At 36.5% G+C, this 23686-nt stretch overlaps 1 protein-coding gene across 7 annotated transcripts in view; it reads right to left on the bottom strand.

Annotated features, from left to right (window-relative positions):
• Positions 1–23686, bottom strand: part of dst (dystonin) — a 112379-nt gene that overhangs the window by 66510 nt on the left and 22183 nt on the right. For 4 of the 7 annotated variants that reach the window (XM_032553317.1, XM_032553324.1, XM_032553319.1 and 1 more), the window contains 13 exons: positions 20577–20638; positions 16936–17025; positions 15234–15344; positions 14062–14139; positions 12166–12258; positions 4850–5016; positions 4541–4653; positions 3451–3557; positions 3251–3370; positions 2663–2758; positions 2434–2561; positions 572–665; positions 330–484 (listed from right to left, as the gene is read on the bottom strand). In XM_032553317.1, the coding sequence (XP_032409208.1) occupies positions 330–484; positions 572–665; positions 2434–2561; positions 2663–2758; positions 3251–3370; positions 3451–3557; positions 4541–4653; positions 4850–5016; positions 12166–12258; positions 14062–14139; positions 15234–15344; positions 16936–17025; positions 20577–20638 (1414 nt within the window). Of the gene's footprint in view, positions 1–329; positions 485–571; positions 666–783; positions 1027–2433; positions 2562–2662; positions 2759–3250; positions 3371–3450; positions 3558–4540; positions 4654–4849; positions 5017–8236; positions 9257–12165; positions 12259–14061; positions 14140–15233; positions 15345–16935; positions 17026–20576; positions 20639–22274; positions 22460–23686 lie in introns of those variants that run through there. The other 3 variants (XM_032553321.1, XM_032553318.1, XM_032553323.1) reach the window with 3 other exon arrangements.

The following is a 23686-nucleotide window of genomic DNA, read 5'->3' as shown; positions in this document are numbered from 1 at the left end:
CTTAATATTGATGAAAAAGTACAAGTTATCCATGAAATAATCTGCCAGTGGAACAAAACATTTCTCCCATATTATAAGTGAAATAAACGGACAGTGAAACTATTACTTTTTCATCAGTATTACGGAATGTCTTAAAACAAGCTCATATTTCTTGTTGAAAACTAACTTGTAAGTTAGTGTTTTCTTACTTCAAGTGTACTAAGATATTTGCACTAGAAACTAGACCAAAAATATCTAGTAAGATTTTGTGTTTTGTAGTGTGCAATATTTTTAAATTATTATATCCCTAAACAGAGTATCTTAGTGGGGAATTAGGATTCCCCTTGTACCTCTGAACAAGCTGATCCGCAAATGGGAATTTCCCATCCAGGAGAATCTGGATGTCCACCACTTGCTGCCGGAGGATATTCTCACACTCCAGCAGATAGCCTGCGACCTCAGCCTCGTTCACGAACTGAATCCCTGACTCGAGACGTTTTGTATCCTTAAAACGGGAAAGAAAAAAAAAACAGATATTATCAACACCAGGAGTAATTTTTTCTATCAACCTCTGCTTTCACAAAATACTTACAGACTGCAGAGCTGATCTCGCCAGTGCCAGCTTGTCTTCTCCATTAACACAGTCTCGCTGGACTCTGTTGGCAATCTGCTGCAACATCTCAAGCCTGAAAAACATAGGAATATTCAAGATATGGACTACGATTGAAATAAATGAATAAATAAACAAGCACACTTAAAAACAGCATGCTTTGTAAAAGTCAAGAAAGAAGAAAGTATTTTCACCTGGATCCATAGGCGAGGTTGTTATTGAGAAAGACCGAGCTGTTAATCTGCAACGGCTCAGTGAGGATGCTGTCACAGGAGCCAAAGCTCGTATTAAAGCTACTGTTGCTAACAGTAGAGGTCCTGCTCAAAAATGCCATTTTACTTCACATTTTAAGCAGGCATTACTGTTACCAGGGTGCCACTAACCAACACTACCAATCAGAATTGGAGTCTGAAACCTCGATAGCCTGACAACAAGCACTATTAGAAAGAACTGACAGAACCATCTCCAACCTTCTAATATTTATAGTGTTCCATCCAGGCGAGGGGTGTGTAAAACAAGCCACCCTGAAAGACAATCCCACTCCTTAGGGGATGAAAATTAAACAGCATGTTGGGACAGAGCAACTTCACAGGTAGCAGGACTGTAAGCACCACAGCCAAAAGAGCCACACCCAGAGCAGAAGCTGCATTTTTCAAAGATGTTTGAACTACTGTGAACTGAACACAAAACACCATCTCCATAAAAATAATATTAATGCAAAAAAAGAAAGAAATGCAACTGGCATGTAATTGAGTTAGCTAACAACCGTTTTAAAACTGTTGTTTTTGGATAACTTGTTGACACAGCCGTTTCTTTCCACATAATTTGACCAAAAAAAATGAAGGAACAGCTGCACAAGGTGACAGCATTTTTTCTCTTTTAAACTTTGACAATGAGCTAAAACGTGTCGAGAATAGAAGCAGGCTTTCAAAAAAGTCTAAACAGTACAGATAAGATTGTGAGAATAAAGTTAAACTAAAGGTTGACATTCCATACTATTATTGTTGTCTCAAAAGTGAGAACTTACAACACAGCATGGTTGCAGGTCATGAAACCACTTTAGACTGGCTAGCTGAAAATCAAGTGGTATAAATACTTTTGCAAGGCACTTCATTTGTGGGCAGATATTTCACACGTTTGTTCACATTCTTGTAAAAACGTTAAAAATGTTTTTCACTTTTGTTATTAAAACAATTTTTCAACCTCACTCTCATCCTTCTGACTTCAAACTCTACATTTTATTTCACTCCAGGCATTATGTTATGAAATGAGAAGAATTAAATAAAATGTCTTAATCGTATACTCAATGAGTATAAAATGTGTAATGTATGTTTGCAAGACATTTTGCAGATCACTCCATTACATGTTGAACATTAACATCTATAAATTGTGCTCACTGATGTGCATCTGTGCATTAAGTCTTGTGTTTTTACAGGCCTGCTGACTGGGCAAAAATATTAGAATAAGGGGATTTCTGCAAATCGCACACAGGTGTCCAGCAGTGCCCTCAGTATCTAATTTCAGTAAAGACATTAAGAGGCTTGAAATATGATATGGGTGCACTCTGCCTGTGAAAACAACCTTACAGAGCAATATGCTAACGTGTAGTGTGCTTCAAATCATAAAGCAGCACATTAGAAAAACATTTTATGAGTTCAATGCCTCATAATATAGTCATATAGTCATATTTTGACAATTTGGAACCAGGTATATAACCAGGTACAATTTGGAACCAGGTGTGTTTGTCTTTTGAGTAATTCACATTTTTAAGACCAAACTTTTAATAAATCTTGATGGGTCAGATTGAAAAAACAAGTGCTGAAGCTCTCACTCTCTGCTCATACCTTTCCAGTTCTGGCCGCAGGCTCTTTTCTCTCTCCAGCATAGCAACAATTAATTTGCCCCATTCCTTCTCCACATCATTTGGATGATGGCTCGGGGGTAACTGAATACGTCCAAACTCGATCCACATCTGTGAGACCCACAGCAAAACCAAGCTTGTTATTGGTGTGACACACAATGAATGGCAATGAAAGTTAAAGAGAAAATAAAGATGTTTTCTGTTTTCCATACCTCTAGCATTTTGTAGAGATTTTGGATTTTTGTTTTCTCATTTTCTTTTAGTGGTATTTCATGTTCTTTGAACTGTAGATACTGCGTATAAAGTGCCTGAGAAAATAAGTCATAAAGTGAAAATTAAACTGTTTAATTGTTCCACAGGACAATGACCCTCTTATATAATTTTTGAAAATAACCACCCCTCTTTGCAACCGCCCTCACAACCAGGTCCACATATCCCCAAGGAATTACTCTCACTGTTGCAAGATATCAATATCCTACAGCTAATGGATGCTTCTTCTTTCCAAAATCCATCAACTGTACCTACAGTAGCAGACAGGGATCACATTATGCTGTTTGAAGCAGGCAATTAACCTTGACTGGTCAGATTTCTTGTTGTATGCTATGTACTTCCATGTAACCAGTTTTCTGTACAGTAAAAGACACAAATCTGTCCATCCTTTCAAAACCAGTCAGGTTTACTACTACTACTACTACCACTACTACTACTACTACTACTACTACTTTGCAAGGTAAGTGCTACCAACTGCAATGTTGGAGTCCTAGTGGTGCCTAAAATTCATAAAATATAGAAAACCAAACCTTGAGTTCCACAGGATTGTTGGGGAAAGATCTATCTGACATAACGGCCACATTATGTTTTATCCACTGGCTGAGGTATTTGATCATGTTTTGGTACTCCACCCATTTGATATCAACATCCTGTTGAAAGACAGAGAGTCATCATTCATCAACTCTGTCAACAGTTCTTTCCTTCATGTGTGTCAGTGCCATGAACTTACATTAGGACTTATTCCATCAACACCGTCTGGTACTTTGGGGAAGGCGTCATACAGAGTTGAGACATATGTAATCACAGACTTCTCATCCGGTGACTGAACATCAACATCTGATGAGCAAAGTTGAAACCAACAGGTTAGGAAAGACCACATAACATGCTGAGAACAAGTATGTCTTCTTTGATGGTTTTAAAGTAAGTCCAGGAAATAAAAAATAATAATAAAATTGGTCTAAAAACGTCTTAAGACACTGGTATAAACAAGTTTGTATGAACAAAAACATTTTGATAAATGTACTGTAATCTATTTAATTTAAATCTCAGCTAAAATGCAAAAGCAGAATATGAAACAATGCAATTACATTATTTAAGAACTTTTGGAACCAATAACTATTTGTCATCTGTAATGTCTCCACCAGTTTTTCATATCATTATGGAGAAACTTTGCTCCACTCTTCTGATCAGCGATCATGCCTTAAACAGTTGTGGACAGTTCTATTAGAATACCAGCACATCGTTTCCATCAGGTTCAGGTCAGGATGCAGACAGTATTACTAACAATATTCTTTTTTTTTCAGATTAGCTGTTTTGACCAACTTCAGTTTTCGAACATCTGACTTTCGATGTGACTCTAAAATACTCTAATAAACATGAACTTACATAATAAAGCAAAGTTAATAAATACTTTTGAATAGAGATTAGCCCATGGTCTTCTGCAAAACAAGCCCAAATCATCTTAAATCATTCTTTAAACCCTTGGATGAGTTTTTTTTTTTACCCTGTGTGCAGTCCCAGCAGTACTTGCTAATAAGGACCCTGCATGCACTTTTATGAATTTTTTTGTGTGTGTGTGTGATTTTGGAAACTGACGAGCTGACAGGACACCCCCATCAGTTCCCCACTGTCCAACCATGACATCAGCTGTGCTCTCCCTCAGTCTCGTGCTACGACTACAGGAGGGTTAAACATAGTTTTGTACATTTAAAGCTGCAGTAGGTAACTTTCTCTGCAAGTTGTCAGGTTTCTCCTCTGCTTTCTGATGCACTACAGGTCTTCCTCCACAACAAACCCTGCCATGAAAATGTGGGTCTTACCCTCAGGGTCGAGCAGCTTGGCCACCCCCAACTGTTCAGCTACAGTAAACGCTTGCTCCAGATTGGAGCGGTTGGTCTGTGTCGACACCCGGCTCATGTCAACCAGGTCTGGTCTGAAATAAGAGGAAAACATGAAAGAAAAGAAAAAATGACGTATGAGTTATTTAAAGTATGTTGAGATGAGTCAAGCTGGAAAATCCAAATAGGTAATAAGTATTAAACAAACATATGGAGCATAGAAGAATAAAGGTTAAGCCCATATGAAAAGAGTAGTCTCATCAAACACATTACCATTCTGTGAAACTGTACCTGTATTTGTGAATGATGGCATTAAACAGCCTCCCATCCCTCCAGGAAGTGGTGAAGTTGTCACATCGTACGCCTACATAGCCATCTGTTATTTGTTTAGACCAGAGCAGTAGTCTCTCCTTGGCTGTCATGTCCTCGGACTCCCCTGTGACGTGGATATCCGAGATCTACCACAGAGCAGAGGGAGAAAGGTTTCACAATGCACAGACATGATGTTTATAGTTCAAAGAATTGAGTTGGTGTCACAGAGTTCACTTAAAACACTGATTTTATTATTCCATTATATATTTCAAATAAACACCGTAACTAAAACGACTGCAATGTCCCAGCAGTGCTATAGCCCTGAACAGAATCGTCGGCATTAAAACTAGATTATTCCAGTGTTCCAGCGTCACAGATCTGCTACATTCTTTCTCTTATGAGAATCATAAGGTTGGCACCACCCAGTTATGCATATACTTGTGTGCAGCATATATTTATGCTGCACACAAGCCAATGTCTACTTTTATGACAAGGTGTAAGTCCTTCGTTTTGACAAGGTTTATTGATGAGTGGTTGGGGTTATCCTTAGCCATCTCTGCAGTTATGATGCTATAGGTTTAAGCCTCTGAAGGAAATACTGACCAACACTTTCCTCTACTTTCTCCAACTACTTTTTAATCATGCATTATCTGCAATTACTGCTGCAATTTGATATATAGTCTCTTTTTGGTTTTTCTTCTCGTACATATGGCCTGGTGTTTCTGCATTCAGCTGTTACAACTTCCTGGTAGAGAGAACCATAACTTAATTGCAGAAATAGTCCAGCTGATTGTCTCTGCTGAACTACTCTCTCCTAGTCAAATGTACTTTGCTTTTCATTCTTTTCATATCTATCTAAATAGGCGTGTTTCTCTGCTAGATAAAGCCACTAAAGCAGCTGCTTCAGCCATTAACCCTGCTTATGTTTTCCTTAACTTAGAGAGAGCTTCAGGATCAATGCTTCCATATTTTTGTGTACCCACCCTGTCTTCTAAAACCTCTAGTCAGTTATGGGAGATGACCATTTACACAAAGCTGGATTCCTTTGGAGGTTTGTTCCTGTTAAAAGGTAGTTTTCCTTTCCACTATTGCCACATGATCAGAATGAAAGATTGCTGGAAGTTTAACAACTCGATGCAATCAACTGTCCACTGTTATCATAACACTCATGTAGGAGGAGGCAGAAATGCTACAAACTAAATTATTTCAAGTAATCAGGCTTCATCATAACTATAACAGAATTATAATGTATGAAATTAGAATATAAATTTGATTGACTCTGTATGTTTGGACTAAATTGCTTCTGTATTTCTGTATACACATTGGATCTGTTTGTCTTGTAAAGAGCCTTGAGATGACAATAATTGTGAATTGAATAAGCTATTTGTTCAAATGAGTTGGACAGACTGTCTTAGTTCATTAGGCTTTAAATCTTCTGACTTCCTCTTCCTTAGAAAATACAAACACACTCTGAGCTCTTTAAATCCAGGACTTAGTGGTGCTTTCTTTGTTGCTTCTCCTTCTTTCTGAAGGAAAAGCAGCATTCTCATTTATGTCCACAAACACAGCCCTAGATGTTTTCCATGGTGGTCATATATTTGATAACCTATCCCTTGACAGTGTCTTTATTGTGCCTTGCATTTTGCAAGAACCATTTCAATATGTCCACATATTTAGGTTTTGATCTTTTTCTGTTCAGCTTTGTCAAATAAAACTTTCAGAAGAACCATCTTAAATCAACATACCTCTCCCTGATAAAGTATAAGAGATTCCACTTTCAAGGACTGAGAAATCTATATGAGATATACACTTGAGCATGAACATGACACAAAGCAAACAGTGCCACTTCACAGGTTGGTCTTAGAGTTAACTGTGATTACATCTAAACACTGTCTATAGTACTTGCTCAAATTCTGGAAACTTTGCAAATATTATGAGAAGCCAAAAATGTGGAAACACTACATAAATGACAAAAACAACAGGAAATCAATAATGAAAAAGATAATAATAATAACGAGTAAGCTACAACAAAAAAGCACACAAACTTTTATAGTAGCTTCACTTGAAATTTGAGAGACAGATTATTAAATAAGCATCATAGTATATTATACACAAATTATACAATAAGTACTTGACCCCCCTTCAAACAACACAGTTTTTCTTTATCCCCATGTGACAATTATAAACAGCACACCTGTCCACATTGTTATTCTTCCATTTCAACGTTGCCACAACAGTCAAAACCAAAGATCTGTTAAAGGATAATACTGGGACCACAGCAACCAAGATCACATTTGATAACACATCATACTACAATGTATAGATATTACTGTACACACTATTAATAATATAAGAGCAGCTTGTTTAAGTGCCCAGCATTCAGGGTGTCAAATACAAGTAACTTTTCTGTAGTGTAAACTATGCTTGATGGCACTTATGGTTCAATGCAGCATGAGAATGGTAAAGAAGGAAAAATCATCATAAGGTGATAAAGTCCATAAGAAGCATCATGTTATGTATGCTTGCATTGAACGCAAAAACAGAAAGACAACCAAATCTGTAGACTTATCATATCATTATCAAATTCAACAACATTATCAAATATTAATTGTTTCCATATCATGCAGCTTTAGACAAGCTTAACTTAAATCTGTCAGAGAATATAACTAAAGTATTTAGAGAAAGATTGGGATAAAGTGCTGAGTTTAGATAATACCACATGCAAATTCTTTATTATCAATTTATCTTGCTGTGTTTAGAAGAAAAAAACGGGTGAGTATGACCTGAAAAACACCACTCCTACAGGGAACCAGAGGTGAAAACCTAATGTGTCGTGGGCAGTTTCGTCTAAGGACACAAGATAACTTCAACACCCTGAGGAGCTCATAAATAGAGCCAAATAGCATGCAGGATGTGAATCTACTGTAGAGTCATGGAATACTGTTCCAGAATGACCAAGATCCCAAATATGTCCAGGTAAAGTTGAGGAGTAGCTAAAAAAAAGTACATTCTTATTGTATTCAGATCTCGATTCCACAGGAAATAAATCAATCAACAGTGACCAATCAACAGTAGAGAAACATACAGTACAGACCAAAAGTTTGGACACACCTTCTCATTGAATTCAATGAGAAGGTGTGTCCAAACTTTTGGTCTGTACTGTACGTTGAACCCACCAATGTGTGCCAATTTTGACCATCTACAAGAAATCTAAAATTATGTTTGGCAATGAAGAAGGTACATTTTTAATGTAGCAGTAGTGCCACCTGATTATAAACTGACACCATCACTGTTCAGGTGCACCGCTTTTTCACCCTGCCCTGAATCACCCCCATGGTAACTATTTATAGAACACTCTCCTTTTACCTTGCGTTGGGTGGAAACAGACTTGGCAGGAGCTGGAGCAGGCTTGATGTAACCAGGCCAGGTGTATGTCCTATGTCTCCTCCTTCTGTGTTCTTGAGACCCACATATGATCTTTGCAAACATCTCCTCGCTCCCAGGTATGTCATTGCCCTTCAGAGTTTGTAACACATGCTCCACCGCTCCGAAGCTAACAGCCCGTCTCAGTTGGCGCTGCAGGAGCTTCTTTACAAGCAGACCGTCTTTGGCCGAGACATTCTTGGGGTTTGCACTAACTCCATGGTGCTTTCCTTCAACAGCATTCCTGCAGCTGTGATTATTTCCAATGTCTGTAGACAAACTCTCCAACCTACATGCCATCCTTGTGTCAAGAGGTGGATTACCATCACCTCTGAGGACAATAACTGGTACCTCTCCAATATATACACCTTTACTGAGACTACCTTGCCTGGTTAGTTGGTTCTCCACCTGGGAGAGTTTACTAATTTCTGTTTGGTTTCGCTTAGAGTTGTCTTCTGAGTCATCTTGAAGCTCAGAACTATTGCAGACAGTACTGCTTCCAATGAATTCACCTGGAGAACTCCTACTTGCTCCATTAGGCTTTAAATCTTCTGATTTCCTCTTTTTTCTCTGAAAATATTGACGACCTCTGAGCTCTTTAGATCCAGCACTTAATGGAGCTTTCTTGGGGTCAACATAGCATTCTTCTTTAGGTCCCCGAACACAGCCAGAGATGTTTCCCATTGCTCTCAGATCTTTGAATACTTTTCCATCGACAGTGCCAGAACCCCAAACAGCAGAGGGATTTAAACATCCAGTGAGCTATCTCTCAGTCTATAGAAGCATTATCCCTCTGATGGAAAGCCATTAGATAACTAGAGCAGAGGAACATACAAAAGCAGCTGCAGTCCGGCAGCGAGACAAGAAGCTCTGCACTCAGAGGAGTCTACTTCGTCCTTTAAACTTCCTGCTGAGAACCGGTCAGCCTTTTCTCACGCTGCGCCTCTTCCGTGTTCTCTCCTCTCACACTACAGTCTTTGCTGACCTTTGAAACATTTTCCCAGCTTTGCTAATCCGGCGCAAACACCATAAATGCAGACGCAAACGTGGCCCACATGCTTCTGGCACTCAGCTGGCCGAGAATGAAAGAGACTTGTGGACAAACCAGTTTAAATCTGGCTAGTCTGCTTTTGTTTCCCAAGAGAATAATTCCACAAACAACAGTTGTTTCTACAATTCTTTAAAACAGTGACAACATACTGTGAAGCAAAAGTGACAAATTATGCTTTTGCACAGAAACCGTGGCCTCATGAACCAGAGAGAGTCTCAGAAGAGCAGGATGGATAATTGAAAAACAGGATGGTACTAAAAGAGCAGGAGAAGCTGAAGCAAATCCCAGCTGGACAAAAAGTCATTTCACTTCACTTTGTTTATCGATAAAATCACGATAGCTGTGCCAGAAGAGAGATTGGGGGTGAGTTCCGGTAGACAAAGCAAACATTACAATTAACAGTTTTGAAAGTCACTAATAATCTGATCAGGAAGTGACTCACTTTATAAAACCATTAGCGCTACTAGAACTGTCTGGCAACATGTAATGAGCATCAGGGTAAATCTAAAAATTACTATATGTACATGTGAAGCATAATATTAAAATTTCTCCAGAGGTCACAGTCACCGGACACTAAGTACAGTCCAAATAACAGTCCTTCTTCTAAAGATGTAGCATAAAAGCAGATCGGATCCTATTTGTTTTGTATTATTAGCTTATCTCTCCAGATACCAGTTAATTATAAGTTAATGATATGCAGCAAGACTTGCTGTTCCGGTTGCAGCATTCTTTGTCAGTGACAGAGTTTTAATAACAGTAAAATGAAAATGACTCAAGCTAGCTGCATAATGAGAAAGCAAATACATTGCAGAGCGAAGCAGTGACATAATCAGGGCAAAATAAACAAGGAAGTCACACAATTGCCTAAAACCCCTGATGTTAGTGAAGTGCTACAGAGGTACCATGGCAGCAGCCAGACTCAAAACAGTATGATTGCCACATAGAAATGCAGTATCTTAGAGTACACCTTTGGATGCTTTGTTACGGACCTGTCCACATCCCTGCTCAGACAAGACTAAAACATAAACTTTACAAGTGAAAAAAGCTAACTTGGTATGAAGTAGAAAGTTGAAAATTTGAAACAAAACTTATGTAAGTTTTTAAAATTAGCCTCGAGCAGTAAGATGAGCATGAACACAAAGTTCCCCCAAAAAAATAAAAAAGCTTGTCCTCAGGTGAAGAGGTTAATCTTGGATTCCTCTGTCAAACATAGTAAAAATAAAGCATTTATTATAAAATTCCTTCTGTTGACACCTGTCAGTTTTCTGTCAGCTGAGTTTTTTAATAAAAGACAAAGGTGTGCAACTTGAATGAAGTTCGACATTTGAACCCATCAGGTACCCAGATGTCCTTGCAGAGCAAGAAAAAACAGGTCCTGTGCCGCACCGCCAAACGCTCCTGGGCTTGCGTGAGACGGACAGCGGCAGGTGTTGGCAACATCATGGACGCTACCTGTCAGCTTGTCTGAGTCCAGGCAAAATTCAACATGCTGCTTTCACTCTGTTCACTCAGGCGCTACAGAGCAATTGGATGTGCACTAAACTCTCCTTAAGATCAGAAAATAAACACAGGCTCAAAGTATAAATGGCATATTGATTTAAAGTAATTATATCCCTGATTCAAAATTATGAAGCTTTAAAAACCTTACTGTCTCAACATGGGAGAGAATTGAAGTAAACATGAAAGGAAGAATTTCCTCACTGGGCATGTGGATGTTCGTGTGAGATGATTTATGTAACAGCATTAGAGTGATTGAGTATTCCCAGGGGGAACATTTTTTAGGAGAATACTGAGGATCTACAGAACCATACCTCAATTTAGAGTTTAGAGTGCACAGAATACTTAGAGCTCCTCAAAAATAACACAAAATGGCTGAAATGATTGCATGTATCAATATGTACAAAACAGAGTTGTTTTTTTCTTATAGATGAAAGGCAGATTTGAGAAAATACAAATTAAACAATAAATATGACTTTTCATTTGCTTAGTCTATTTGAATGTAGAGATGTTTTGTATAATTAAAGAACTTTTAAAAAAAAAAAAGGTAATTTAGAACTAGAGATCTTCCTAAAGTAGCTCTTTGTAAATGTAAATGTACCTTTTTATTTATCTCTTTACAACTACAGACTCCAACATATTCAAAAACACAAATTTTTGTTTTGATCAACAAAAATTAGTGTACAGTTCTAAAGTTAAAAGAAAATGACTCATAACTTTTAAAATTCTCTGTAAATAAAAATCTGAAAGGTGTGGCAAGAATTTTTTTACCCCATCCCATTTTCTCTGACTTCACAAAATACCTATCATCTGACCTCTGGAGAATTGCACCTCAAGTACTGATGGGGCAAAAAATGAAAAGAAAAAAAAAAGCCAGCAATCTTGAAGTAAAATGTGTTACAGGCTGCAAAATGCTTAATTCCTGTAGAGAATAGTCACCATCCCTAAACACACACCCAGAGTTAAAATAGAATGGTTTAGCTCAAACTATATTAATCTGTGAGAAAGGCCTAGTCAATGTGCCGAACTAAATATAAAGACTTGCAAACTGATGTTTACAGAAAAAGGCACCTTTACGAAGTACTTTACCAACTTTCACTTACAATTATATGCATTTTTAAAGGACTATTACATAAAATTCAAATGAAATAAATTAGTGGCTGCAAATGTGATGAAACATTAAAAAGAACTTCAAGAAGTGCAAAAGTTCACCAATGTAGTGTTTTTTTTTTCATTAATGAGGCCATGAGTTCATTGATAAGAGATAAAAGAGTCATTGAAAGAAATTAAGCTGCATTACTACAGAATGAGTTGCATCACTAACCTGAAAGTGCAAAATAATGGTCCAGATCAATCCCAAGGTTAGCTTTGGATTTCCATCAGTGATGTCATCGTTCCTTATATTTACAAGTTTGACCTAGAGATATAAGATCTACAATCAGTACAACACCTCTTTATATGTTTATTAGTTGTAATAATCACACACAAAATAACTGCAACTCTGTTTTGCTAACTTTTCCTGGTCATGTATAACAACCACCACTAGGTGGCACCCTAGTCTAACACTTCTGAATGGTTACATTTCAGGTGAACTCTGTGAAATAATGACTTTACCTAGGGGAATTATATAAACTTGCTAGGACATTACCACATACCAGAATCAGAAAGTGATGAGTCTTTAGAGCTGTCTCTCAAATTGGAGTAGAGCAAAGTCTACACTGTCTGGGTTTATGAAGAGCCATCATTAGTTCCTGACAGCCTTGTTTAACTATAACGGCTGTAATCACGCCACACTGGGAAAGGCAGATCTAAAGAAGTTTTAATAGCTAGATTACTTTATCAGTAACAACACTGCACAAACACATTTTGTTTCTAAGTTAGCTGGAATAATACATTATCTCATCTGTGGTCTTGCATGAATCCTTTGTTTGTGGCTGTACGTCACATCTGGCTACAGCTCAATGAGGCTGTGTTCATCTGTACACCCTACGTACAGCCGAGGGGGAGGGGATGCAACCAGAGAGCTTTAAACTCTCTCTGCTGGAAATTTTAGTCTGCACAAATTCAATGGTATCATTTCTGTTTAGAGCAGCTAAAATGAATTTAATTTATCATAGGGAATTACAAAAGAAATGAAACAAATGAACACATCAGTTGTTACTAAGTAATGTGCATCTCTTTGTTGTCAGTGTCTATGCATGAGTAAATGGCTAACAATCCCAAAATATAATAGATCTGAACACATAAGCTGCTTATTTTAGCATTTTATTTTAGGTTTAAAGTTATTTGTAAATTTTTTGAACATGTTTCTTCTGTCTCAATGTAATAACATTTTTGGAGAGCCCTAGTCTGAGTTTTGACTTGAATCTGCTCAAAAATCTGTGGGAGGAGCTAAAGATGAGGGTGATAGGAAGGAGGACTTCCAACCTCAAAGACCTGGTGTTCATCAGCAAATATAAATAAAGAGATACAAAAATGTTTGCTCTCTTCTTACATTGTTTTCTTATCTTTTGAGAGATGCCTGTCTAATTTCCTAGCAAAAACTACCTTCTCTATTGAATGTTAATAATTTAAATCTAAATCTGTGTCGGCTGATGACTGGAATCTGCTGACTGGTCAGCTGGATAAAATCTCAAAAGTCCGTCCTTTTCCAGGCAGTAAAACACCATACCTAAGCACTCACTGGTCAATCTACCCTCAACACTTTTTAGTGTGGTTGCTATTACTAAAGGAAGAACACTCAAATTATAAAGATCCAGTCAGACCTGGCGTGGGAATTTTTTGTCAAATCAGTGAATTCACCTTTAAGGTTCAACCTCTGTCTGTCAAAGCTGTACTGGAAGAGGAAATGCTGACAAGCTTTAAGAAGTCTCAAAGTTAAAGTTGATGTTTACATTCTTTAAGGGAATGACGTTATTCTATTAGTTATGCTAACCATTCTGATCAAGCTGAAAATGAAAGGTAGCTTAAAATGAAACAAAATGAGGTAGCTTAAAATGTCAGCTCAGCAGTTAAGTTTTCCTCTTAAAGTATTATTACTGCATTGTAACTATTCCTCTCTTACATGTATGATATACAGTAGCATTCCCTTTGCTACCATCGTAAATAATTATTGATCATTCATAAGAAGAGAATGCTATAAAGAGATATTTTCTTTATAGTCTTTTTCAATTACAAGATAGAACAAAAACCTTAGAATGACCATGACCAAGTCCTTTACCTGTCGCCTCTTTAAATAATCCAGAGCTATTTGTACATTTTGGAGTCTGTGGAAGCGCATCCGTCCTCTCTCCCGAGGCTGTGGAGATAAATAGGAAAGAACAACTGTATGCTTATTCAGACACTTAACATCAGGGAATAGGTGGGAAAATGATTAGGTAAAAAAACAAATGACACAGAACATGCATCTTACCCCCACATCTGAAGAGGTAAACAAAAGTAAAAGAACAGACTACTGACAGACATAGAATCCACAACAATTGTTGCCATTTCAAATCCACTCAAATTGTGTGCATACTCTGAATAAAGTGTGGTGAACCACCCATGTGCTGAACATTTTCCATCCACTCAAGCCACATACAGTAGATTAGTTCAAAACAAATCAAATCTCAAAACCAAAAGGAAAAGCAACTCTTAAAGCCAAAATGAATGAAAGATTTAAATTAAGATCCATTTGGATTTCAGTGCCACCAATGATTATATAGTGCTGTATTATGATCTTCTGTGGCAAATGCTCATGAACGGCTACGGGCCACAGCACGATGAGGTAATGAAATGGAAAATGCATTCGAGCCAGGATGAAGCAGCAGAAGCAGCAGTGAAAGGCTTGAACTGCATCCAGCCATCCTATCCCTCTCTGTAGTAAAGCAACGGCACTAAAAAACATTTTTAGTGAAGGCTATTCAGAGAGCTTCAGCAGCTAAATATTTCCAAATCCACAATTTAAAGCCAAAGACAAAAATTAATCATCATCGAAGTTCAGACAGAATTAACTGTATGACTTCATGATGTGTGGAGATAGCGATGTGGATGTGAAAACTTTTTAAATGCTTTTTATACATGGGTGTGGATGATCGCGTGTTGCAGTTTTTGTAAAGAACTGATGTGAATGGTCCCAGGAAAAGCTATGCATTATCTTCATTGCAGCATAAAATTTAAACATAATTCCATTATGTCTTCATCAAAAAAAGTCCCAAAGCAAAAGTGCCTTAAAACAATGTGGAAAAAAAGGAAAATATGTTCAACAATGGCCAAATAATGTCATTATCAGCTGGAGAAATAACTACTTGTAAGAAAAGAAACCCTATTGTATGAATATTTCAATGCTTCTACTCAAATGCCACAACATGAGCTGAATTAGTGGGCTATTTTAAGGGTGCAAGCCACACGTACCCCCTTATCATCATCATCATCATCATCCACCGTGTCTCCATGCTGCTCAACCGCACATGCTTCTCTCCCACTCACCAATCGCAACGTCTTCAGAAAATCACGCTCCCTTTGCTTTATCACCGAAAAGGCAACACATAGGGAAGAAAAGGAAGACATGGACACACACACACACAGCCACCAAATCATAGGAAAGTTGGACAATGGACAGAATCCAGTCAAAGAATGGACAGAGGGGGATGAGGAGTAGTAGGAAATAAACAGAAAAAACAAACAGGTGCTTAGAGGATGAACGTAACACTAATGTAAGAGGGGGGTGCCAGTATTAGGATGAATGAAAGAAATGATAACATGAAAGTCTCATACACTGACGTAGGCAAATAGAGTTTTAGACATATTTAAAAAATTAATCAGCAGAATTATCATAGTTAGAATTCTGCATATAATCAGAACCTTCGCAAATTACATATGACTTTCACTATAAATCCTTTTTCAATTTTCAATTTTTTCAACAGATGCAAATTATTGCATTATAGAAATACAAAAAGTCCATTAACTATTATTAAATTTAAATTGGAAATCAGACACTTTGATCTTTTTTTTTTGTAATGACGTTTATTTATTTTTATTATTATAGCTTCCGCTCCATATTGTTTTTATAGAAACAGTATAGAGCGAAAAAAAATTCCTGAAAAATTCTGGTTTACAGAGAAACAAACTGCAAACACTTAGGCTCCAAATTCAACAAAAAAAAATAGTACGCAGACCTCTCTTCTAGTATAGTTCTTATATTTTTAAGACAATAGTAAACAGTTTTTTCTGGTAGTAGAAAACATTTAAAAAGTACAGTGGTTTCTACACTTCTGTTGGTCTACTGTACAACCTACAGAAACCCTGCTCACCCTCAGACACAATTCACCCACAACACAATTCACCCTTCAGGAGAATTGTGTTTGTCTACACTCTGAAATTAGGTTATCCAAACTTTCTGTGATCCATTAACACTAATGCTGTACTACCTTGACCTTGAGGTCGCTGTTGGGTGTCTATGCATTCCATACAACATTAACAACTTTCTCTTAAATAGGTTTTGTTGATCTTTTTATAAAAAATACACTTCTAGTGTTTTGCTGTGCAAAAGCGAATGCTAAACAGAGCATTGGGTAATACTGTATACCTCACAAGGAAAGAAATTAGGTTTTTGTATTAAATATCAAGGGTAATAACACAATTTCAGTCCAATCATTTACAAAAAAAACAAACAAAGCAACATTTAGAAACAAGAGTCATGTAATTAATTCAGCAATTTTATGTTAATATGTTAGATTTTAAAAAAGCATTTAATATTTGATGTTGATGATGAAAAAAGTCGATTTTTTTTTTTTAGTTTACTTTAGTGGATGGAGCAGAAAAGCTGATTACAGGGATTAAAATCCCAGGATTTCCCTCTTCACTAAGTTAAAGTTACATAAGAGCAAAAAGAAAGTACCAAAGCAACCACACTGAAAATGTAGGATAGTCTGTGCTGTATGACAAGATCTCTAGATATCTTGTTTGTGTCTGGGTTATCTGACTGATCTCTTTCAAAGTGGCACTAACTTCAATATCAAAATTAAATTTCAGGTGAGCCAATCAGATTTTATTCCATGTAAATCTGAACCCTTGTCTTTTTATGAAGAATATAAAATAAAAAGCACAAACTCACCAGTGTATCTCCAGACAAAACCTCCAACAGTGAGATCAGGTTATGTCCATCTCGTAAGTCTTCATACAGGTCATTTATGTGCTTTCGTACCTGCAGAAGCAGAAAGGAAGATAAAATGCCTGCAAGTTGCACAAATTACTGTTCTGCTGTGGCTGTTTATTCACATTTTGAATTTATTTTATAGATTACATGTGATATAGAATTTATTTGTTTAAAGTTCACACATTCTTATGCAAAATAATACAATTTCAGCTACAAGTTTCTTTATTGTTACTGAACCTTTCTACTTTATATTATCCGAGAAGTTTAGAAAGACATTATTTCTACACACACATAAGTATATTTATTTTAATACATTTACCAACAACTCAGAATCTCATTAACTCAAACATATTAAAATTCATGAAGTGTTCTTGAAATCTGGACTCATGTCTGGAAACCAACCAAATTAGCATTAACATTTCTAACAAAAAGATTATTATACCAGAAGTTTGCTGAAGGCTACAGAAAAGAGGCTATTTTTTTTCTGTGACTTGCTAAGAGATATTTATCCAAATGCTGTTTGTGTACATTTGAACCTTTATGCAACATTCTTACCCTGTGTAAATTTTGCTGAAAATTTACAATAAAATCAATCTTTGGCACTTTTTTACATGCTTTTAAAACTCTGTTAAATAGTTACATCGCCATTTTCAATGCTGAAAAAAGAACAGTTCAAATACACAATTAAAAGCTTCCAAATTGTCCTGACGGTAAAGCCAATAACAAAAGTATGCAGAGAAGCATTTGTCATTAAAGTCTTCCAAGGTTATCAGCGTGACACTTCATCTAGCAACTTAAGAGAGGTGCTAAACAACAGCAGTCAGAGACTCTGTCCTCCCTGGCCTAAATAGCACCCCCTTGAAATCAGTCAGCTGCCTATTGACCTGCTTTAACACAGGACTTTCAGGACTTTATTCCCTGATAGCAACCACAGCTGTGGAGCCAGAATAGATCAGTATGTTTGCATTATTGAGTCAGCAAAGAAAATCTTAACCTATAACTCGGCACCTCTAATTCCTCATTGACTACATGTGAGACCCTCAGTATGCAGAGAGAAAAGTACCAGAATTCAAAATAAAAAGATGTGTGATTGACATTCAGACTAACCAAATGCATTAATGTGTCAATTGACTATGATTAGCGGTTTAAATGAATGAGCTGCACAAATAAATTATTTCAACTGTTGTGGTCACCAGCATTGCAAGTACACAATAGGTCAATCATCTTGATAGCAGCAGACTTATTCCTAACTAATGGTCTTGATGAGTCACGCTAGCAGGTAAGAAAAAACTATGCTTTTTTATATATTTTTACATTTCTTTTTCTGAATTGTGGCATGTTTGACACTCCGTACTGCTAAAACATACAAAGCAAAAATCAATATCGCTGAAAATACATGTAAAAATGATGCACCTTCATTAAAGTAAAATAAAAAATGGTTTTCATCAATCCATCCATCCATTTTATTCCGCTTATCCGGGGTCGGGTCGCGAGGGTAGCAGCTTTAAAAAGGTTGTCAAACTTTTTTACTTTGGTATGCAATTTCTAATCCATACGTAATTCAAAGGAGGTAATTTCATCAGGAAACATTATTTCATTATTTTTTCTGCCAAGATTGTGTCAAGATTTACATAGCCTGCACTGCAGTAAGTGATTCATAAAGCAAGAACTGGAACTAACAGCTTCTATGAGCCTCGAGCATCCTTCCAAAAACAAAATGGCAAATGGTTCTGTTCACCACTGTCAATCTGCCTTAAATAATGATGAAAGGACGCTAACATTCTTGTCGTGTAAAATCTGATCCAAGAGTCATGAAATCATTAGACTGGTAGAACTGAAAGTACACTCCAGACTCTGATCCCAAGCTGAACTCTTTCTACGGTCTTTTAAAATGAATAACAGAGTCAGCATTTTTGCAGTTTTTTCACAGTAATGTCTGCATTAAGCTGGAGATAAGAGACTAAAAGGCCATCAGAGCTGCATGACTTATTATGACAAAGTGTAATGAGTTTTTTTCATGCTATAGGTGGTACAAAGCAGTGGGTTATAATTTGTCCCACGGATACTGTACATTTTTAAAATGCTGAGTAGGGGGCAAAATACAAGTTAATATTTCAGAGAGAAAAATTAGCTTCATACAAGTTAATATTTAAAAAAAATATTTAAATTGTGCCTAAGTGTGCTTTGTTCAAGAGATTTACTGTTTCCCAGGTAATACTGCAGATACTCTGTAAAGTATTCTTGATGGAGTAGCACAAACAGGGGAAACCTATTTACCTGTTTAGCATTTGTAAGAGGAACTTCATCCTAGCATTCTTTCTTGTCATATTGTAATGGAAAAAAGACAGTATATCCTCCTTTAATGCCAGGGTTCTCCATAAAAGGAGTTAAAAATTATCTGGTCCCTTCAGGTTCTAAAATGATTTAAGTATTAGAGGTGTATTTAGTTTATGACAGTTTCTACATTTTGGTTTCATGTCTGATACATAAAACTCTCAGTTTTACACAGGGTGTACGTCCTTTTGCTAATGACTGCATGTCAGTATTGTGTTTATAACTGTTGTGTACTTCTAACGAGTTGTATTTTTGTTCAGTTGTAAAGCCCCATGTGGATACTGTAAATATGAATTAATGTCCAGTACTTTTTAAAAGACTTCATATCTCTTTACGGTTTTCCCATTTTAAGTTTCCCACATTGACCCCAAACCACAAAGCAAATCTGAAAATGTGACTTTCATTTGTATTTATGCTGCAGTGTATCAGATTTTTTCCTTCTCCTCCACAATTTCCTCAACTCTTTTGATGAATTCTTTAAAATACCACTCAAATACAAAAAGGCTTGAGGATAAAGTGTGACAAACTGATTAAATTCAGCAACGAATACTTTTGCAACACACTGCATGCACACATACATCCAACACAATGATTTCCTGCATGGTTTTTCTAATTTGCAGAACCAAAACTGGTGTCATCGTGCTAAATTAATTAGCAAAGATCATCAAAGTTTCTGTTTTTCTGTAAGGCTTTACATGCAATTCACAGCAGTCAAATTGCAACCAATAAAATTTCTTCAACATTAACAATTTTATTTTTCTTTAACAGGTAAATCAAACAATAAAAGTCAACTCAGATAAATCTCATTTAAGAGATGGCAGTGAGTCATTCCATCTGATATCTGAAACACATATACAAACATTTTCATATCCTTCATATTCCAAAAGGCGTGACAGATGAGACATGTCCATGCTTGTCTATTTTCTTAAGTGTTTCATTAAATTCCAAACACTGATGAAACTACATAGTAAGCATTTCAAATTTACCTTTCAACAAAAAAAACCTGTTGCTGCTACAGAGCAGCCACACACGTCTTCCTAAATGACTTTCAGAAAGCTTTAATAACGTCTCAGGAGGAATGTTAACATGTTAGGACCTAATAAAAAACTAGCAATAAATGATTTACTGTGTATGTTACATGAAAATGGTTTTGACAAATGTGACAGAAAAAAAGACTAGCCCAACATATAACCAGCACAGTTTTCAGATACTATCAGTTTTTATAAGCAAACATTTGCAAACTACTGCCAGATAACATGTCTTACCTTGAATAGATGCTGATTTATCCATTTTGTAAAGGTCTTTTTCTGCACTCTGTCTCTTTCATCTACAAAAAGGAAACATATCACAACATTAATTGTTTTCTTCTACAGTTGTTTAGGCACATCTGTTTTTGCAAAATCCATCAAGACTGAAACTCCTCCAAGCAATGTATGTTATCTAAATTGTTAGGTTAATATGTATTTTATTGTAGCAGACACGATTACAAAGGATGGGTGAATCACTGCATGTTACAAAAGTGTGGTTGTAAGATATGCTACAAACATTTTCCTTAGTTTGGGGGATTTCAAAGTTTTACAGCTTAATTTTTTAAGCAAATTCTTCTATTTCTAGATTAACCCTGTCAGTTTTATATTGACACCAACACTGCACTAATAACATTAAAAACAAAAATAACATAAACCAAGGTAACCAGTTACATAAACAAACATGAAATCACTGTTGTCACTTCAAAACCACAAAACTCAATACTTTCTACTGGTTTTTTTTTTTTTCAAATGTAGAATTATTTGTAAATGTGAAGCTGAAGGAAAATCGTAAATGATCTTCAAGATTTTTAAAGAAAGACTTTAAGTCATTTCTTGGTAGATTTGCAGTTATGTCACAGTTGATAATTTTTCATATGATGGACTGAACAGTGATCCATGACATGGTTAAAGCTTCTGATGTCGTTTTATAAGCTAAATCTGAATTTCTCCACAAATTTATTCCTGACCTATACAGTGTCTTCCCCTGCTCAAATTATGCTGATTGTTCACTAAGGTCTTCTAATAATCTTCTATAGACTAGTTAGTTTATCATTAAAAGTATTGTGATATATACTAAATATTCGGTTTGTTATATAAAAAACATGTGAAAAAGTTAACTGTGCAAATAATTCTATCACCATAATCAATCGCTTTCTTTCTAACATTTGTAACAAAACAAGTTAACAAAAAGAGTAAGAACATAGTCCTGAAAATCCAAAAACAAATTACCACAATTCAAGTTAAAAAATATAAACAATTGATGCAGGAAAAAAAGGACTCTTGCTTTTCAAAAGAAGACATGAAGCAATCCTGGAACTTTTGAGGACGGGAAAGTGTTACAGTAACACAAATGAAGTTTGTGATTTCCCAGAGGCTCTCAGCTACAAGCTGTCAAAAGCACCACAATGTTTTATTTGTTGTTATTGTTGTTTGCATCGCCATACCAACCAGACTGACATCACCCTGTGACAATGACAACACCATTGTAAAAGCAAAGGCATTTTAGGAAAAACGCAAACTGGTATCTTCAAATTCAAGTATCTATTTTGTTCCTGCAAACGTCAAGTCCTGGCCAGACACCACAGCATGTGACTTATTCCAGTGCTTACACGTTTGCATACACTCTCCTCAGAGTAATCTTTAGTGAATGCAAAAAAAAAAGAAGAAGAAGAAAAAACACATGTACATGCCGATATTAATAAAGGCAACATCTGTCAGCCAGCTCACGTTTGTCCCACAACTACCACCATCAACGGTTTCGGAGAAATATTTCCTGAACCCTAACAACAGGACCAACAGCAGATTACCAAATACCTTTCTAAGTCTCCACGGTAGATTACACTATAAGTTTTACTCAGGCAGATCAGAACAATCATTAATGAGCAAACACTGACGGACCCAATCATTTAAGAAAACTGTAACATAAGTACTGACCCATGCAGCACATGAGAGTTACCAGATGTGCTCTGTGATCCCTTTCAGTTTCAAGCAGGTACTTCATCCTGTGTGGCAGTTTCCGACCGGCAGACAGCAGGATAGTGGTCCAGTTAGACAAATATCGTGTAAATGAACGACCAGAGAAGCTGTTCTAGTCTCTCCGAGCTTCCCTTTCTGCCCAACAGCCTCCGAGGGAGCTGCAACTCCCTCTCTCATCAAGGATCCAGAGCGAGTCCTGTCAGGTTTTCCATGGCTACATGCTATTTTGAGTTTCCATGCGGTTTGGTGTTTATCTAGCAGCAGCTCGTCAAGGTAGTGAAGAAAGAAAGATTTTTACAAATGCATCCGTTTTTAGTGCCAGGATGATTTCAACTCACCATAATATAGTGAGTTAACTCAGCATATTAATTATTATATAACTACTTTTTAATCAAGAAAATAAAGGATTAAACAAAATTAGCTGTCTGGTGCAGTTGTTTGTGTTTTTTTAATCATCACAGTCATCTAAAACCATCCAGGAAAATACAAATCAACCACCTGATTGATAAGATACGAAAACAACCAAAACAGATGATAAGATTTAAAAATATCCAGTGTTCATTTCTAACAGACGATTGCTTTTAAAAATGAACCAACTACTTTACTGAGCCAAAGATCTTTATAAATGGATGCCGACTTTTTGTAAATGTTAGAAATAGTCATGTTAAGCTACAGAAATTATTGTAGCTTTCATTGCACTATTCAAATTCAAAGTGAAAAAGCTACTATCACATAGAAAATCCTTCAAAACGGTCATAAACCAAAGAAAATGTACGACAAGGGTACTTTAAGTGTTCTGGTACTCTATCCTCCACAGATTTTTCCATTTAGTTCATCTAAAAATAGTCTATGAGTAAGAGGCACTGGGAATTGGAAAGTGAAGTGGTGTGACAATTATTCTGAATAAAAAATGTGAAGTAGAAGATGAAATATTTCAGTGTCACATTATGTCACTATAACATGAACCAACCCATTTTCATCTGTAAGCAGAGTCCACTTTCCTGCCATATTCATATATTCTACAAGACTTTTATTTATTTGTTTATTTTTTGGGGGGTTAACCTTAAATAACCTGATTCCAAATCCAAAGAGAAAAGCTTGGAGACATCCTAGAAAGTCAGTACCATGAGGCTTCAGCCACACTAGATGTAATAGAGACAGCTAGTGTGCAATAGCAGATTGATCCACTGTTGAAGCAAGGGAGGTTCAGGTGGCAGAACCATGGATAAAAAACAAACATGATTGATTCCCCAAAAAATTGTGGAACCAAACCTGGAGTTTCAACCTTTTTCCCTCTCCAGACACTTTTTTCCTCAAAATTAACATTAGGTTTTTAGAAAAGCAAAAGTAATTTTCCAAAGCACATCTGT

This window comes from Xiphophorus hellerii, chromosome 22 (assembly GCF_003331165.1).
Source record: "Xiphophorus hellerii strain 12219 chromosome 22, Xiphophorus_hellerii-4.1, whole genome shotgun sequence".
Taxonomy (NCBI): domain Eukaryota; kingdom Metazoa; phylum Chordata; class Actinopteri; order Cyprinodontiformes; family Poeciliidae; genus Xiphophorus; species Xiphophorus hellerii.
The sequence above is the reverse complement of the archived record's forward strand: the minus strand, read 5'-3'. Positions and strand labels throughout refer to the sequence as shown.